The sequence below is a fragment of the Lepisosteus platostomus genome, chromosome 4 (genome assembly GCF_059453375.1).
Source record: "Lepisosteus platostomus isolate fLepPlt1 chromosome 4, fLepPlt1.hap1, whole genome shotgun sequence".
NCBI lineage: Eukaryota > Metazoa > Chordata > Actinopteri > Semionotiformes > Lepisosteidae > Lepisosteus > Lepisosteus platostomus.
In genome coordinates, this window is record NC_142614.1 from 18,417,531 (window position 1) to 18,435,315 (window position 17,785).

General features: G+C 37.7%; 3 protein-coding genes across 5 annotated transcripts in view; 1 reads left to right on the top strand and 2 right to left on the bottom strand.

The window, feature by feature from the left end:
* idua (alpha-L-iduronidase) overlaps positions 1–3,101 on the bottom strand; it is a 39,119-nt gene extending 36,018 nt beyond the window's left edge. Inside the window, exons 1-2 of one of the 2 annotated variants that reach the window (XR_015935888.1) lie at positions 2,399–3,101; positions 624–764 (exon numbers count right to left, since the gene is read on the bottom strand). Coding sequence is in view for 1 of the 2 variants with exons in the window: in XM_088628838.1 (XP_088484964.1) it covers positions 624–764; positions 2,399–2,535 (278 nt within the window). In the remaining variant the exon portion in view is untranslated. The remainder of the gene's footprint in view (positions 1–623; positions 765–2,398) is intronic. The other variant, XM_088628838.1, reaches the window with a different exon arrangement.
* A 121-nt stretch (positions 3,102–3,222) lies between these two features.
* prc2 (protein regulator of cytokinesis 2) lies at positions 3,223–14,745 on the top strand. The gene is made up of 14 exons (XM_088628839.1): positions 3,223–3,438; positions 4,062–4,194; positions 5,269–5,391; positions 5,833–6,066; positions 6,221–6,391; positions 7,405–7,551; positions 8,383–8,530; positions 9,690–9,826; positions 10,111–10,206; positions 10,365–10,511; positions 11,349–11,438; positions 11,996–12,121; positions 12,701–12,805; positions 13,563–14,745. Exons 1-14 carry the CDS (start codon positions 3,422–3,424, stop codon positions 13,629–13,631), a joined length of 1,743 nt encoding a protein of 580 aa, XP_088484965.1. The 5' UTR covers positions 3,223–3,421; the 3' UTR covers positions 13,632–14,745.
* Positions 14,746–15,406: 661 nt separating this feature from the next.
* Positions 15,407–17,785, bottom strand: part of LOC148672876 (5-hydroxytryptamine receptor 4) — a 97,110-nt gene continuing 94,731 nt past the window's right edge. For both annotated transcript variants that reach the window (XM_088628832.1, XM_088628831.1), the window contains one exon: positions 15,407–17,661. In XM_088628832.1, the coding sequence (XP_088484958.1) occupies positions 17,574–17,661 (88 nt within the window). In that variant the 3' untranslated portion in view covers positions 15,407–17,573. The remainder of the gene's footprint in view (positions 17,662–17,785) is intronic.

Sequence of the window (17,785 nt, forward strand, 5' to 3'; positions counted from 1 at the left end):
AGCAGTCAGTTTGCAGAACAGAGGTCAAAGGCCAAATGAACACAGAGAATACAACATCCTCTATTGAACAAGGCTGGATACTTGCCTTTTATGCTGCCATTTATACAAAACCTGCACTAAATCTATTAAAGAAGCTCCAGTCAGCAAAACTTTGTATATACAGTATGTAACACTACACTAGCACAGCACAAAATTTGTGGTATATTGGAATGTGTTTTTTTTCTGTGAGTCCATTAGGAGATGAAACGATCATGTATTTACCACACAAAATTGATGAACAACTGAAAGACATGCTCAATCACCACTTCCTTGTATTAGTTTTCACTGGCATGCAGAATAGGAACAGCCTAACAGCTAATACACGATGCAGGAAAATCTGAACTTCTCCCTTTCAGATTTACTTTTTAAAAATTATTTTGTTAATTCCCCCTGCTATGTTAAATATATTGATTAATTTGCGTCTGGCTAAGACGATCTTTTTTAAGAACTAACTACAAAAAAAACAGCTTAGTGGTGCAAGGGCTGCTACTCAAATATATACTTCAAATTACAGGTATAATCCTGCAGATGAAAGCAGAGGTTGAGGTCGTAACTATGAAAGTGTAAGCCTATGAAAGACTTACTTCACGGTGACAAGCTCCAACAACCAATGGATCCGAACCTGTTCGATGCCTTTGTGGGGGATGGAGCCAATATATGCCAGGTTCATCTGCTGGTCCTTACTCAGGACATATTTGTCAGCTGTATCATGAGGCAGAGGAGGGCTAAAAAAGCAAGATGCACAGTATTTACTACTACTAATAATACATCATTATTATTATTATTATTATTATTATTATTATTATTATTATTATTATTATTATTATTATTACAGGTGGGTAGCTGCGTCCGCATGCGTAGGCTGCAAAGGAACAAGTAATAGGTTTATTCCATGCTGAAAAAAAGAAGAAAGAGAACACAACGTTTCGGCCATGGAACCTTCTTCAGGTGTGAGAGAGACAGGGCAGTAGGCAAAGGTAAAGTAGCGGGAGAACAAAGGTTGGGAGGGAGGAGGAGCGAGAGGCGGGAGCAGGGGACAAAAAGAGAGGCCAATCAAGAGGTGTGAAGTCAGAATAGGTGTAGAGAGGTGTGAAATGAAACCTGCAATGAATAGAGAGAATTTTAGAAGAAAAGTAGTCTGTCGTTAAGAGAAGGGGGAAGGTGTGATCCTAGCTGCAGGATAATTTTGGTTTCTGTAATCTTTCTGATGTATGAGTTCAGAAAACAGTCTTTGAGAACACAGATGGAGAGATTAGAGTAGTCATGGCTGTCAGATGGTGTAAGTGGGGCCAGTAGGGGGCGCTTACCCTGCATTCTGTGTGGGTCCTAATGCCCCACTATGGTGAAGAGGACACTATATTGTAAAAATGCGCTGTCCTTCGGATGAGACGTAAAAACAAGGTCCTGACTCTCTGCGATCATTAAAAATCTCAGGGTGTTTCTAGAACAGAGTAGGGATGTCACCCCAGCGTCCTGGCCAAATTTCCCATTGGCCTTTACCAATCATGGCCTTCTTATAATCCCCATCTATTAATTTGCTTCATCGCTCTGTTCTCCTCCCCACTGATAGGTGATGTGTGGTGAGCGTTCTGGCGCACTATGGCTGCCGTCGCATCATCCAGGTAGATGCTGCACATTGGTGGTGCTGGAAGAGAGTCCCCCATACCTGTAAATCGCTTTAAGTGGAGCGTCCAGAAAAAGCGCTATACAAGTGTAAGAAATTATTATTATTCAGCTCCTTACATTAGCACTCAGTGGAAGCTTCTTCCTAGCAAAACGTATACAGATGTAATAGGAGTTCTGGGGAAAATTAAAGTCATGAAACAGAAAATCTAAAGCAATTTACTTAGGCACATTTACTCTAAAGTTACGTTTTGCCACTTTGATTAAACACAGACACCACTGCACTAGTTCTGTGAACTAGACTTTTTGGACCTAAAGTGATTTAAGGTTTTCACAGCAAAGGTTAAATACGTATCCAGTGTATCACATATTAATATTTGGTATCAGTTTTATCACTTTGGAATAGATGGTGTAGATTCTAAACAATATAGAAAGTGTCATGACTGCAATATTAGACTGCAACAAAACGAGGAAACGTTTCAGAGGGGTGAATACTTTTGTATGTCTATGCATAGCAAAACAAGATACTGTACATACTGTATGTGTATGGGCTTGCCCTTAAAATCGTTGCTACTCTAACTATAAATGCCAACGATTAATTAATAATTAGAGACTTAAAAGACATGGATACATTTACATATTGTGTTTGACTACAGACTACAGACTAGCTCGTTCCGTACTGAATGATGGAAACTTGCGTTTTCAAAGCAAGACGTGAGAAGAAATCAAGACCTACCAAAACCCGGTGCTTTTCCAGAAATGCTTCAAATCTCTTTCAGGCTTTTTTGCGTCCACTGTAATTGTATACAAAGAAGCGGTGGTCTTTTGTAACACTAACAGCAGTAATACCGACAGTACCTTTAAAAAACCCATATTATAATATCCTTTAAGAGTTTAGAATTCCTGTATACGTATTGGAATTAGAGCAGAAATGATTTGCTACTTTGCAACACATTATGTTTCATAGTTGCCATTGAAACGTATTTTACATCATCTCTCCGTACTCGATGAACCACCAAACTGAATTTTCGATAAAGATGAAACTGAACTTCCGAAAATCATGCAGAGATATAATATATCCCGTCTGGGTTTCATCACATGACCTAATCATGTGATATGTCGTTCACGAGTAAAGGCAGGTATATTATCAACAAAGATATGTCTTAATAGTGAAATTAATACATAAAAATAGCTATACATAACTGGAATATCAGAGTAAATGAATGCATGACTATTGCACGTGTTATCTGCAAGACAGGTTACTTAAATATGCGTAAAATTGCATTCAGAAAGTTTTCAAAAATATTTTAATTTCCTGAATTTATCTGCACACTTTTTTTATGTCTCCCTGGCGTCAATGCAATAACCAGAATATAGAATACATGGATCTAGCATAAACTAATCCTAACCATTATCTTTATCCGTATACATCCGACTAACACCATCGATATGCCCTCAACAACCATGGGGGAGAAGGTGACTCTTGCCCTCACTGACGTAATCGAAACAGGGCGGTTATTTAAGATGATTGGTGGATTATTATCCAATCAGACTACCGGGCTCAGCAGGGCCAGTTTTTGAAATTCTGTGGTTAGCAGGAGAGTTTGTGTAGAAAAGGAATTAAGTGGCGTTTTGTTTATTAGTGAAAATATTAGGATATTAAAAAAAGTAAATAGGGGCTAGCATTTCCCCCATCAAGGATATTAAGTAAAGCAGTATTTCGTTTTATAATTATAATTTTCGTTTTTTTATTTTCACCATGGCGAACAGGAGGAGGTAAGCAGCATTGTACTAAAATACAATTTAAATAACTATAATACAGATACGTACCTATAGTCTGTTTCGCATAAACATTATTTTTAGTGTTACAGATGTTTCTTCTACATTTGCTTGAGCATACAACTGTGGCATCTACTTTTCAAATCGAGGATAAAGTATTTTAAACAAGACACACTTTCATTCCGATTCAAACAAAGGTAGCGCAAGAGAAAACAGCATACATAGCAGTCAAGATCGGCATGTTGGATTTCGAATTCTAAATGTTAACATACTGCTTTCCACCAACTTCAGATTGAGCGAATTTGTAATTGTTTTTGCTTGTTTTTTAACATCTGTTTTAGATACTTAATGAAATATTTCCTATGTCATGAGTTTAATTTACGCTTAACATTTCTTAGTAAACGGCCGTAGAACAAAATAAGCGGTAATACAATACAAGTTACTTTTGTCATATGTGAAATTTACATTTAAAAGAATTGGCATACAGCAACGTATTTTGTCTGTAATATTGTTACAACCTGGATGATACAATCAACAGGTTCACCAGTTGTGTTCAGATGTGAAATTATTGGTGGACGTGTTTTCTGATTTTATCAGTTGAATCTTATTTCTTGTTACAGTGAAGCTTTAGCCTTTTCCCTTGTGACTGGCATTAATCTGGCCATGGCACGACTTGTGGACATCTGGGACAGCATTGGAATCATGGAGGAACAGAGGGTAGAGCGCATGGAAGCAGTCAAGAAACACATTGATGTAAGAGGAGCTCCGTTTATCTCGGTCTTTCTAGATTCGGCCACTAAACTGCAGTGTGTTGAGGTTGAGCCAGAGAAGGAAACAATCTTACCTTTCTATTTTCAATTTGATCTTAAATTTCTTTCTGTTTCCACCTGTTTTGATTTCATCCCTTAGCAGATTAACAATTTTTCATTGTCTGTTTTAAATACTAATGCCTTTTGCATTCTAATTTTTCACCTTGTGTATTGCCATTGCTTAACATCTGTGAATGGATGAAATAAAAAAAAGGCAAAAACTGTGATGTTGGATCTTGCAGTGTTCAGCTGTTTGGTACTGGTTAATTTAGCATGTTAGAATTGTAGATAAATTCTAAATGTGTTGCAGTAGAGTGTTTTTTTCTATAAGCAACAGTGATGCAGTTCTGAATCTGTTGAAGAAGCTATCAGTGTTTTAACTTTGGCATCAAACACTAAATGTGAAGGATAGAATAGGGGGTGTTTTGTGGAACACAAATAACCTCCTTAGGGTCTCGTATTCTCATTGGTGATCAGGTAGTCATCTTTTTGGCTGCTGTTTGAAATGATTTGCAGTCTGCCTTAAAAAAACAAACAAAACCCTGATGTTCCACAAAACTCAATTACCACCCCAAGTATGCTCTATGGCTTAACCCTTAGTGAGCAATGAGTCCCTTCCCCCCCCCCCAGTGATGTAGGAGTGTGCATATGTCTGCTTTTTGGGGCAGAGAATCCTTAGTTTTCCACTGCTGCTCTTGTTGAAGGACTGATATCTACTGTTACTGCTACTAAAATGCTGGATGCCTTAGTGTTGCCTACAGTGGAGTCACATGGACCCCTCTCTTTTTGTGATGCACATATGGAGTTCTCAGTGATGTTGTTCAATGGGACGGGGAGGGGACCACCTGAGAATGCTTGACCCCACCTGTAAATACTGTTGTTTGATGGAGCTCCTCGCTTTCTGGGTTGAGTGCGGGTTGCCAGCAGTGTTGGGTTTGGGGCATGTTTTAGCCTTTTATGTTTTATTGTTCTCCCCAAAAATATATTGAAATTACTCTGTGATTATTTTTTTTTTAAGGATCTCCTCAATGAAATGATAACCGAGGAGGAAAACCTTAAGCACCGCATTGAACGGAGCATCATTACTTGTAAAAAGCAGCTGGAGACCTTGCATCTTGAGTTGTCTGTAGAACCTTACAAAGTGAGTGATGGTTTTCTTTCAGTAGTCCGCATTACTTCGTTTCAACGAATGAATGAAGGGCAAAAGGGTGAGAAACTCACTTGCTTGGTAAACCAGAGAAGGTGTTGTAATGTTTAGAGGTTAACCGAGTTGAGATTCGACAGACTTAAAACTAGTGAGCTCTTGGACTACCTCTTAAGATCTCCTAAGAATTAACTTTCACCGCTACTTATAGCCAATGTATCTTATTTGTCACCATAATGTTATCTAGGAATTTTATTACAATAATCTGTCTGGTATCTTGGTCTTAGGGTACAGCCCATCTGAGGTTTGAACCCTCAACTCTCTGTTTGAGAGGTATGATTGCTACTCTACTCTGCTGCCTACGGTGGTTGTTGTGGAGTGAAGGGCATAGTGTGTGCCTAGACATTCTGGGGCTAACTGAAATATCTGCATCTTCAGATTGATCCAAATCTCACAGTCCTGCAATTGGAGAAGGACCTTCGCACCAAAATGGAAGCGCTGATGAAAGAGAAGAACGATCGCCTGAAAGAGCTGGAGACTTTGCAGCAGGATGACAATGCTCTGTGCACAGAGCTATGCGCCACCCCTTACTACATTCCTACAGGCAGCATGCCTTCGCGCTCACAGCTGCAGGATCTTCGAGAGCACATCAAATCCCTTAAGGAGGAAAAGGTACAGTCCTGAGACAGTGGCACACATCTGAGTTCAAGTTTCTGTCCTCTTTCAGAAATCTAGTATGTACAAAAGTTTACAACTGTATTCCTTTATTGTATAAAATTGCAACTTTTTGTACTTCAGTCCTGACAATCTTTTTCTCTTCCCTTAGAAAAACCGCATTAAGGTGTTTTCTGACCTTAGACAAGACATCAGACGGTTAATGACTGAAATTGGTCATTCTCCTGAGACCAGTATGGAGAAGGAGGTAGTCTGTGATGATATGGATGCCTTTCTGCTCACCAATGAGAATATCAAAGCTCTCAAAATGATTGTTTTCCAGGTAATGTATGGAGAACTAGAAAAGTTGATGTACTGTTGTGCCCAAAAGGATTGGTGGTTTTTATTGAGTTAAAGGGCTTTTTAATTGCTGTAGTGTTAGACAGAATCAGCATCTACAACTATGGAATGTATGACAAATAGGGCAAGGAAAGTACCTTAGAAGTAACTGCCCGTTGCATTTTAACAAATAAATTTTTAGGACCTCAGATCAACCATTCTCTGAGTTGAAATCGCAAACTATTGAATCGCCAAACTGAGAAAAGTCCAGAAACAATTTTTAAACCGAAATGCTCCATGCTCCTTACAAATAATGACTGAAGTGTTTTCTGTCAAAAGTCACTTTTGTTTTCCTAAGTATATTAGTTTGTTGGTGCTAACATACATATTTAAAAGCTCCGTCTCTTGTACGTATTGTCAGCAGCTATATCACTCTGCAACTCACGGCTGTCAACCCACTGAACCTAAGCAGGTGTGAGCCTGGTCAGTACCTGGATGGGAGACCTCCTGGGAAAAACTAAGGTTGCTGCTGGAAGAGGTGTTAGTGGGGCCAGCAGGGGGCACTCACCCTGCAGTCCATGTGGGTCCTAATGCCCCAGTATAGTGACGGGGACACTATACTGTAAACAGGCGCCATCCTTTGGATGAGATGTAAAACCAAGGTCCTGACTCTCATTAAAATCCTAGGGTGTTTCTCTAAAAGACTAGGGGTGTAACCCCGGTGTCCTGGTCAAATTTCCAATTGGCTCTTACTCATCATGGCTTCCTAATAATCCTCATGTCTAAACTGGCTTCATCACTCTGCTCTCCTCCCCACTGAGAGCTGATGTGTGGTGAGCATTATGGCTGCCGTTGCATCATCCAGGTGGATGCTGAACATTGGTGGTGGTAGAGGGGATCCCCCGTTACCTTTAAAGCGCTTTGAGTGAAAAGCGCTACAGTATATAAGTGTAAGCAATTATTATTATTACAAACTTGAAACTTACCTGCATTTAAAACTGGTCTTATTTTGGACAGCTGGAAGTTAAAAAGGAATCTCTGACCTTAACACGCGATGAGTTAAAAGACAAGGTGCTGAACCTGTCAAATCGACTTGGATTTATGGAGGAGGGTAAAAGACTTGAGGAGAAACCGGCAGGCTCCCTTTCTGATGAAATTGTAATGGTGAGTCTTTTCCCTAATTTTAGAACTTTGAAGAAAAAGCGCCGGGTATATTCTTATAGCTTCACAAATGGATTTTGAAGTGAAATTCAAATTTGAATTTACAGTTCTGTTGATATTCTGAATTTGACAATTTGAAATGTATGGTTTTGCAAGTTAATTTTTTTCTGATGCTTAAAAACAATGAACCTATATTCAAAAAATGCAAAATTAGAGTAATTTATGCATAAACTAGAGTGAGACCATCAACTTCATACATGAAGGCATCATAATTCATTAACCCAAACCATACAGGATGCCACAATAGTGCTATCAACAGTGTGAACCAAATATTGCTAGATTGAACAATCAAGATGCACAATTCCAGATATAAAGATTTGGGAATGAGGTTTTTCTTTATTACAGATGTCCTGCTTTTTTAACGCTTACATGTCTTCCTGTGGTGCTATTTTCCTATGCAGCAAGAACATTGTCAAAAATAATACTTAGCAGCACAGAAGCTGGGTGGTGGTATGTTGGAAAAGGGATGCCTTCCAGTCATCTTTTCTTTGTCAGCCAGCCCCCTTTCAGCAAATTCTATGAGCAGTCCACAAGTACAGCATTCATATCAATTGGTGGCACATGGTAGAACAGGGTAGTCTTTGTTTTCCTTTCTCTGTTTGATTTTCTAATTTTCTTGGTTATTAGTTATAGAAATCACTCCAGGCAAAATGTTTTTTTTATTTGTTGAGAGAATTGAGCAATAAATAGCAATACCTTAAAGTATGATTTATATTGAAGTATTAATGTTGCTTCTTTAGAGGAAGAGATCTGAGCTCTTGCTGTTTATTGTAGTGGCAGAATGAGCTGGAGCATCTGGAAGAGCTGAAGAAAGCCAATCTGGAAGAAGTGATTAAGAAGATCAGAGTGGAGTTGGCCGAGTACTGGGACAAGTGCAGGTTCAGCTCTGATCAGAGGGACTCTTTCAAGTACTTCTATGATGGTGAGTACAGATTTCAAGAACATTTTTCTAGCATAAATTGCGTAGTCAGCTGGGAAAAATTACTCCCAGTTACTTGAAATGTTCTTTAGAATATTTTGGTGCTGTAGTGCCTTGCTCTTAGCTCTGCAAGTATCTTCACAAACTATCCCGTTCCTGTAAAATGACAGAAACAGGTGAATGTAATAAAAGGCAAATTGCTCAGTTTCATTAATGTTTCACATATATTATAACTAGTAAATTAGGGAGATTGTTGTTGAAATCATTTCTGAGCTGAGAAGTGATACTCTTGTTATTGATTTTTGTTTGTGGATTTAATACTGCACTGCCTAGCAAACCATGAGGAAACCTGGTTTTAGACTGACCTCTAGTGGTTGTAAAGTTGCTAATGCAGTTCTAAGCAAATGTTAGTCATGGTTCTTTGAGTGCTGTGAAGGCAGAAGTTATGTATTCTCCACCAGAAGATATTGCACACTCTAGTGAGCTGTTGTATGATGAAATAGTAGCAGTCCTGGAAATATCCTGATAATTCAAGATCTAGAATATTTTACTGTATATCACCCTGCTACTCACAACTGGCAACCTGCTGACGCTAAGCATGTGTTAGCCTGGCCAGTACCTGAGGAGACCTCCTGGTAAAGATAAGGTTGCTGCTGGAAGAGGTTTTAGTGGGACCAGTAGGGAGCGCTCAACCTGCAGTCTGTGTGGGTCCTAATGCCCCAGCAGAGTGACGGGGACACTAGACTGTAAAAAGGTGCCGTCCTTCGGATAAGGAGCCGAGGGCCTTACTCTCCATGGTCACTAAAAATCCCAGGGCATTTCTTGAAAAGAGTGGGGGTGTTACCCTGGTGTTCTGGCCAAATTCCCTGCAGGTCTTTACGAAACATAGCCTCCTAATAAACCCCATCTATCAATTGACGTCATAACTATTCTCCTCCCCACTGATAGCTGATGTGTGGTCAGAGTACTGGGCCTCTTTGCCTGCCGTTGCATCATCCAGGTGGGGCTGCACATTGGTGGTGGTGGTGGAGGAGAGTCCCCATTACCTGTAAAGCGCTTTGAGTGGAGTGCAAGTGTTCCTTACATTCAAGTGTAAGGAATTATTAAATTAGTTTTTCATGTGCATTTGCTTTCCTGAATCTCTGCCTTTCATTCTTTTAAGACAATTTTACTGAGGAATTGTTGATGAAGCATGATGAAGAGCTGCTCCAGGTTAAAATGTACTATGAGAAGTGCAAACCTTTGTTAGAGACTGTGGAGCGATGGGAGAAGAACTTTGCCATCTTCCAGGAATTTGAGGTATATCATTGGCTTTATTAAAAAATGCAGAGCTTGTCTTTGAAAAGCAAATAAAACTCTCAAAGCAATACAGTACAAGAAGATCTTATGACTGAATATTTGTTATTAAACTGTCCCTGGTACCTTCATTTATAAACCTTATAGTGTATGGATAAGACCCGAATTCCCCTTTTCTGCATCCGTGCAACAAATATGTACTGTGGAATAAAAAAAAAACTGACTAATCACCAGATATAAAAAACATTTCCACACGCTATGAAAGTCACTCCTATTTTTTTTCCTAGAGGAGAGCATCTGATCCAAACCGGTTTTCCAACAGAGGTGGGACATTGCTTAAGGAAGTGAAAGAAAGGGTTAAAATTCAAAAGCTGTTACCAAAGGTAAAGTATATCATAGCTGATCACTGAAGTACTTCAAATTTAATTGATGAGTAGAAGCCCTAGCTTCAGTAACGTTAAAAGTCAATCTAGCACTTGATTTTTCTTGCTTTAACAAAGAGCATGATTATCTAATATTTCACATGCTCTCTGACCTTTAGCTGGAGGAAGAACTGAAGAGTTCCATTGAGATGTGGGAAGCTGAGCAAGGTACTGAGTTTCTCTTTGGAGGCCTAAAGGTTATGGATTACATTGCAAACCACTGGGATGAGCACCGGCTGCTGAAAGGAAAAGAGAAGAATGAACGTGTAAGTAAAATTTGTGGGGGATTCCCTTGGTGTCTGGAACGGTCTGCACCAGTGTCTGCAACTTTTGAAATGTCATGATCGATTTTTAAATGTTCACAATAGTTTAAGTTCATCTAAGCCTCTGCAATGCTTTGTACACTTAATTATGATTTATATATTATTCACTACTGTTTTTTATGAATTACTAAACTAACAGTGTTCCCCTTATAATTCAGCATGTACAATTTTAACATATTGCCTTTTATCATGCTACCCGTTTATTCTTAATTAAATTTAGTAATTGGTGATTTCTATCCCAAAGCACAACTTATGTATCCTTGATTTGTCAAAACAATAGAAACATCACTGCTGGAAACGCATCTATATATTGCATATTTTCACCTGGGTATGCAGGTGACCACTGTATAATATGTAAATGTGTAAGCGGTACAGTTGAGAAGAGACTTTTTGACAGATGAGCATTTTGTTTATTTCTCATGGAAGAGAGTAATGTGGAAAAAGCCAGTAGACGCAGCCAAAAAAAATCATCAGTGTTTGATGGTTTTACTAATTGCATTAGTAACTCCCTGAGCTGTCCATGACAGTTAGATTTTAGGAATCTTTAGATGTCAAAACATCTTGAGTAGGAAAAAAAAAGTGAATTTGTCTGGCATATTCTGTGATGCGCTTCACAGAGCATTAACAAATGCATTTGTCAATTTCTGCGGTAACTTTCCTGTGAAATGACAATTAAAATGATTGCGATGCTGTGTGGCAGCCCTAATTAACAGATTCCTTTTGGTGAACATTTTAGCACTCACAAGGTCCTATATCTAAGTCCTTCACTGTCACTTCCAGGTAAAGAAAGACACTTCTGCTGGGAGAACACCAGGCAAAAGGCCCCATGGAGGACTCACTATTGTGAGCACACCCAACAAGACAAAGAAGGTAAATGCTAGCTCTTCTAAATGTTGGTTTGACATTTACAGGTTGTGCACTTCAAACTGATGGACTGTCTTCCCATGCTGGCTTTAATCCCAGATTGCACCCTGTCCTTTAGAAGGAATAAACATCTGTCTGGTAATGTCTGTGTCCATAGCAATTTGGAGAATGTCCTTCACATTAAAACTTTGTGCACACCCATTCGGTTTACAAATCTATTCCATAGTAATGTTGTAGAATTTTCTAATGCATCAGTGTGCATAGTTCCCTCTCCACAAGCTGGTCTGTTATTATGTAACCAGACTACAAGTTGTTTGGATCACACTGATGATGCTTATCCATTTTTAGGTCTATAAGGGAAAATATCATTTTGTAAAGTTTTTTACCAATAAATTATATGAAATGCATTATAATGCCTATTTGTAAGCTTTATTATGTCCAAGTTTTTTGTATGAATATGGCTTCAGGATATTCTGAAACTGTAGTTTTGTTTTTTTTTGGATGTCAGGTCTTGCCATAACCCGAATGACCTCCTCTTGTTTGTAACCTTTGTTCTTCGGAAGGTTGCAGGGACACAAAACTTCTCTGTATTGCGGGTAACGAGCTCCAGCTCTAGCAGCTCCAGTAATAACAGCACTGCAAGCACTTTTCACAGTGTGAGTGGAAAGCCTCCACTCTCCATCCAGAAGGTATGGGGGATCTCTTATTCCTCTGCATTGACCTAAATCATTTTGGTAACAAATTTAAGTACATTGTTGAGGTGTGTTCAAATGTACTCCTCTCTGCGCAGCATTCACAGCAATTGTGAAACCAGGTTAAAGGGTATCTTGAATGATCAAAATGTAAGGGGTCACACCGGTGTCAAAGTTCTTATTTTTTAGAAATTTGTTACTTTTGGGGAAACAAGTGTGCTAAAGAAGAGTCTTCCATTAAATATCTTCCAGCTAAACCACCAGGTTCTACTGTTGACCAAAAAGCCTGCTATGTATAAAGTAAATTAGTGTGGAAGATATCTGAGAATTTACTGCCATGAATGTAACTCATAATATGGTGGTAAGGCTGTTGGTTTTTCCGATTACTAATTTGTCAAAATCCTGGCTTCATACGTGATGGTTTTAGATCAATTTAAATGATTTGGGCAGTTTTTTCCATGTTAAGACTTTTGTCTTTCAGTCTCTCTCACTTTATTCCTTCTAAATCAGTTAAACAATTCTTAACTTGCTTTAACTTGTACTATGCAGTATATTTATATATATATATTACCTCAGACGCAGCTAAAGGGCAGGATTCTAGACGCTGCTCCAAGGACTCCATTACAAGAGTTCAACAGTGAAAAAAGGACTGTTAGGATTGGCAGTTATACCGAATTTACAGTAAGTTCACTATTTGACTTAGATTTCTGTTATTTGTCTAATAGCAACTTTAATATTTAGCATTAAAGATTCGTTCCATATCCAAAAGATTTTAGACCTATTTTCTTTAAAAAAAATGATTCATTTACTCCTCTGGAAACTTTCATTTCTGTGTTCAGTAATCTCATTAAAGTCAAACAAGCGATAGCCATTAAAGTTTGAGTTAAGAAAATAACAGGCTGTAACTGTCAATGAATGCTCTTTCACCAACTGCTCTTGATGTTTTGCTGAATACAGTTCTGTATTTTAAATCTTTCAGTGATTTACTTAAAAATAATATCACCGCATCTCAATGGAATCATAATTTGTTGCATTAATTGTAAAATAAGAACTAAACTGTTCCTAGTTCTGTAAATGTCAATTTTTAAAAATAAAAGTAACATGACTCGCATATGATCAGGTTAGCTGTTATATCATTTTAGTTTTCTTCTATAGGATGCTTGTACAGCTATTTGGCCTGTTCAAATGTCATGCAGGGATGCACTTTGGGCAAAATAAATATGTACATGACTGGTATGAATTTGAGTATAGTGCATTCTTGGTACACATCCAGAACAGCAGTAGATGTCACACCCTTTTAGTGTGTGTTGCCATTATCTGTTTGAATAAGCCGGTTGACTTAATAAGGACACTGTCATTTTAAAGGGGGTTAAATTTGATGTTGAAGTGTGATCTTCTAAAAGATGAATAAGTAATTTTAATATTTTCTTTCTTATAGAAAGAGCTTTCACAGAAGTCACATCCAGACACTGTTCTGAACTCCACAGCAAAGGATATAATTCATTAATATTCTGTGATTTGGTCTTAAATGAGAAATCATTTACATGTCTGTGCTAATGACTTGTGAATGTCATTTGCAGTCTAAGTGTTCTGGACTCAATTAGGTCAGAATATTACATTTTGGTTCTGTTGTTTTTCTAACCAACCTATTTTTTTCAGAAGCAGGGACAAAAAGTACTGTATAATGGAGATTGTCAGGTCTAGCTGAATTGTTCAGAAAGGGACAGGTTCAACAAGCAACCTTAGTGAGCTTTCTTGTTTGTATTATGCTGTCTTAGTTATCTTGTTCATTAATACTATTTTTGTATGGGTTTTGGGTCACTGCATTTCAGGTTTTATGATTACAAAAAAAAAGCATTTGGTTTGTGTTCCTAGCAGCAGCATATTCATTCTTTTGAATTTTGCACTTATTGGTATTGATCAGAGACCTTTGACAGCTGAGCAGTGCTCTTTATGCCTTTATAGTGTGGGTAAAATTTAATCATGGCTAGCTTTTTGATTCCTACCTAAAAAATAGTTTAACTTTCATAAAATACTTTGGATACATTAGATACTTTGTTTGAGATATAATAGACTAAACTTTTAACTTGTGGGAATAAATGTTTAGTGCTTTAACAAAACATTGATGCTAAACAAAAACAACAATTGCTGAATGGCTTCTCTTTTAAAATGGTAATCTTTTAACTGTTTTTATGATTCCAGATCAAATGTGTGCTGAGATTATCATTTTATCCAGTGATTTGGAAATACAGCTGTTACAATACTGTTTTTTTTTAAGAACTATAGAAGTGCCTGGCATCTTCTATGGCTTGGAAATGATTTTCTTGCATTGCAAGCAGTGGCACAGAAACTAGAGAGGGATTAAGTGGTTATGGAGGAGTTAGACATACATTTCTTGCTTATAATTCCAAAAAATCTGTATGTGTGGATTTGTTTTTCGACATCTTGCAGTCTACATTTCTATGAGAATTCTTTACTCTTCACTTTCACTTATTTTTTATGTATGAATATACATCTTTTACTACAGTTAACTTATGATGCAATATTCTGTTTTATTTTTTGCTTCTCTGGACCTTGTTTGTTTTACCTATGCTGTTTCAAATAAAAGTAAATATACACTCGATCATGTGTTCTGATTATTTTAATATATAAATACTATTGAATTAGCAAGTTAACTCCACAATATCAAATGTAGGGGCTCTAACCACGTAGCTGCATAAACATTGTAAGAATCCAGTACCCTTAAGAATATGGCGCTTTACTGTACGTTTATCTTGAAAGTCTGTGTAGTTAATGAGTATAGTAATTTGTTACACGATGCAGGTCTGTAGAAGTTGATATTGCTTTCTTGTGAACATTTTGCTCCCTATCCTGGGGAGCATAGGTAAGCATAACATCGCACAGAATTCTTTCTTAAAGTTGTTAATTGAAAATCTTGTGGCTGATGCTTGGTAAAAGAACAAAAAAAATCATGATTGATTCATGCCAATTAATGTTCAGTATCGGGTATGCTTTGCAATACTTAAAATAGTTTGCATATTAAGTAAATATTTAATGTAATTGTTAAATGTTTGAGCAACATTACTAGACAAAATTGCACAAACAAAAGATATGGGAACTTGTGATTTACTCCAATTCTCTCTTATTTCCAAAATCATTCTGGGCATTTTGGTACAAAAAAAGGAGGCTTTGAGTGCACATTTTACCATATTTGGACAGTCTTCATTGAAATGTTTTTTTTGTTTCATGATATCAAGTAAAAAGGCATGCGCAAACATGCTATCACCTTCATCTCTTTATTCAGTAGAATGTTTTATCAGAAAGTAATATACATTCATTTGGACTTTCATATTTGACTTCATAAGAACCGTAGTTCAGCATTGGTCAATAGCAATCTTTCTAGCCTACAACATCTACGTATCACCTGACTTACAAAGTGTGTAGGTAAAACTGCTGAACAATTAAAAATAAAAAGCATGCACTTGAATTAAAAAAATCTCTAATATATAGTTATTAAAATATACACATAATAGTGCTAGGGTTTAGTCTTAGGTATTTTAAAGTGCTTTTTTTAGGCAATTCAGAGCAACATATAATGGGAGCTTTTCTTTGAACATGTAGTTTTGAGTTGTCTGAATTCCACAGTGGAAGTACGGCAATCCTCTTCTAAGGTACACTGGCTTATAAAATATTCATGTCACCACAGATATGGGAGTGTATAGTATATACAATGCATGTGACACAACAAAATGAAGACCTTTCAAATGAAGCAACACGTGCACTAGAAAACCATATCCAAGTTCCAGTTGTTTCCCTTTAGTTTTTCCACCCTCTTCAAAATATACTCAACCTGATTTTGCACAGTTCAAAAATACAGGATAGTAATTGCTCTCTCATTGCACATTTTTAAAATACATTACAAAAATTCTATACATTTCACATACACTCTAGCAACACTATGCAAAAATCAGCTTTATATATATATAAAAAAATAAGAGCTGTCACATAGTAACAATCAAGTATAAAATATGCTCCGTACTTTTGAAGCTGATGTAATAAATACAATAGTATATTTAATTGTATATATCCAGTACCCTGCCATAATAAATGTTTACAGACCAGAGAAATGCTAATATTGTGTGGGGAAAAACAACAAAGTAAAGGCAAACATTGGAGTGGCAGTCTTTATTTTCATAACCAGATGAGCCAATTCTTACAGTCTTCATTCCTGTTTGACTTCAACAAACACTAAAATCAATGAAAAGCTGTATAACACATTGCACCAAATTTCTGAAGGTCTATGTACTGTAGTTTTTCCGTATTTCTGTCAGTAGCAGGACAGGGAGTGATCGCCCCCTGCTGAGATTCCAAATTGTCCATTATTTGATGATGCCAGTGTGGAGGCTGTGGTACTTGCTGAAGAAGGTGAATGCTTTTATTTGTGGATTAATAAAGAGCCATCCTTCAAAAGAATAAAGGCATCAAGTCCTAGTATACCTATTTGACAAGACCTCTAGAGATGCTTCATTCAAATGGTACTGTGCCCAGAAGAGTTAAGAATGTCAAATAATAGGAAAAATCACAAATGAGGATATTGTTCAGCCTCTTTTTCTCATTTCTCATTTTCCTTTGCTCAAGAAACTCCATGCCTGTGTTTTCAACACATCAGGCTGTAATCCATTTCATGATAGATCCAACATGGTACTTCAGTCTCATTTACAGACACTGGAGTCATATATCTCTGTTAGGTGCCAAACCTGATGTGACTATAGAAATAAACTGATGAAGAACTGACTCATCAGGTACTGTACAAGACACTGATACTCAGTTGTTTTCACAGACATGTCTCCTGTCCCTTAGACAAGAGTTTAGTGAAGAGAGAGGCAGTGAAAGTCACATTGGTCTGTTTGGGGCTCATCTCTGTTTGTACAGGTAATATAATTTGAGCTAGAAGCTTTTGATGGTATATGCAGGCATGTCCATGCTTCATGGTGCTGTTGTTATAGGCTTTTCCAGGTCACTTCACCACAACAGAGGCAGTAATTTTCCAGTGAATTTGAACCCAGTTGTGCCGTCCTCTGCCATCCTCTGAACATCATATAACAATTCTTCTTTATGAAAGATCGCTCGCTGCCTTCCAGATGTAATGGTTCTGGTGGTTTCTGCCCTTGCCGCTCCTGCCCTGCCAGTTCGTCCCTCACTGCCTGGGAGCAAACCCGGGTCTCCGGCATCACGCAACAGGACGCCGAGCTAAAGGAGAACTCCTTCAGTCTGGGTGGCTGAGATCCCTGTTATACACAGACATCTTGAATACCGGACTGAAAAGCTTTGATTACAGACAAGCATATCCAAGCATGGCCAAATTACAGTATTATGTCAGGACACTACAGATACATTCATGTGTATACAGTATGTGTTGTGCCATCTCTTCCTTCATCAAACTCTAGGTTTAGCCGGTGGAGTCCTGAGATTCCAGCTCACTGGAGAGAATCTGTCTGCCGTTGTCACTGTGGTTCCGATTGGGAAGGAATGCTAATCTAGAATAAAAAGGGGAAAAGAGAAAAGAACATCAGAAGACTGGGTAGCCATATGCGTGCATTGTAAAATAACTTTATACTTTCTAGCTGTTGCCAATTTAAAATGTAAACATTTTTATTAAGT

Coding starts and splice junctions, on each gene's coding strand:
- prc2 (XM_088628839.1), top strand. Junction 8,531..9,689: donor TTTCAAGTACTTCTATGATG/GTGAGTACAGAT, acceptor CATTCTTTTAAG/ACAATTTTACTGAGGAATTG. Junction 12,806..13,562: donor GCAGTTATACCGAATTTACA/GTAAGTTCACTA, acceptor TCTTTCTTATAG/AAAGAGCTTTCACAGAAGTC.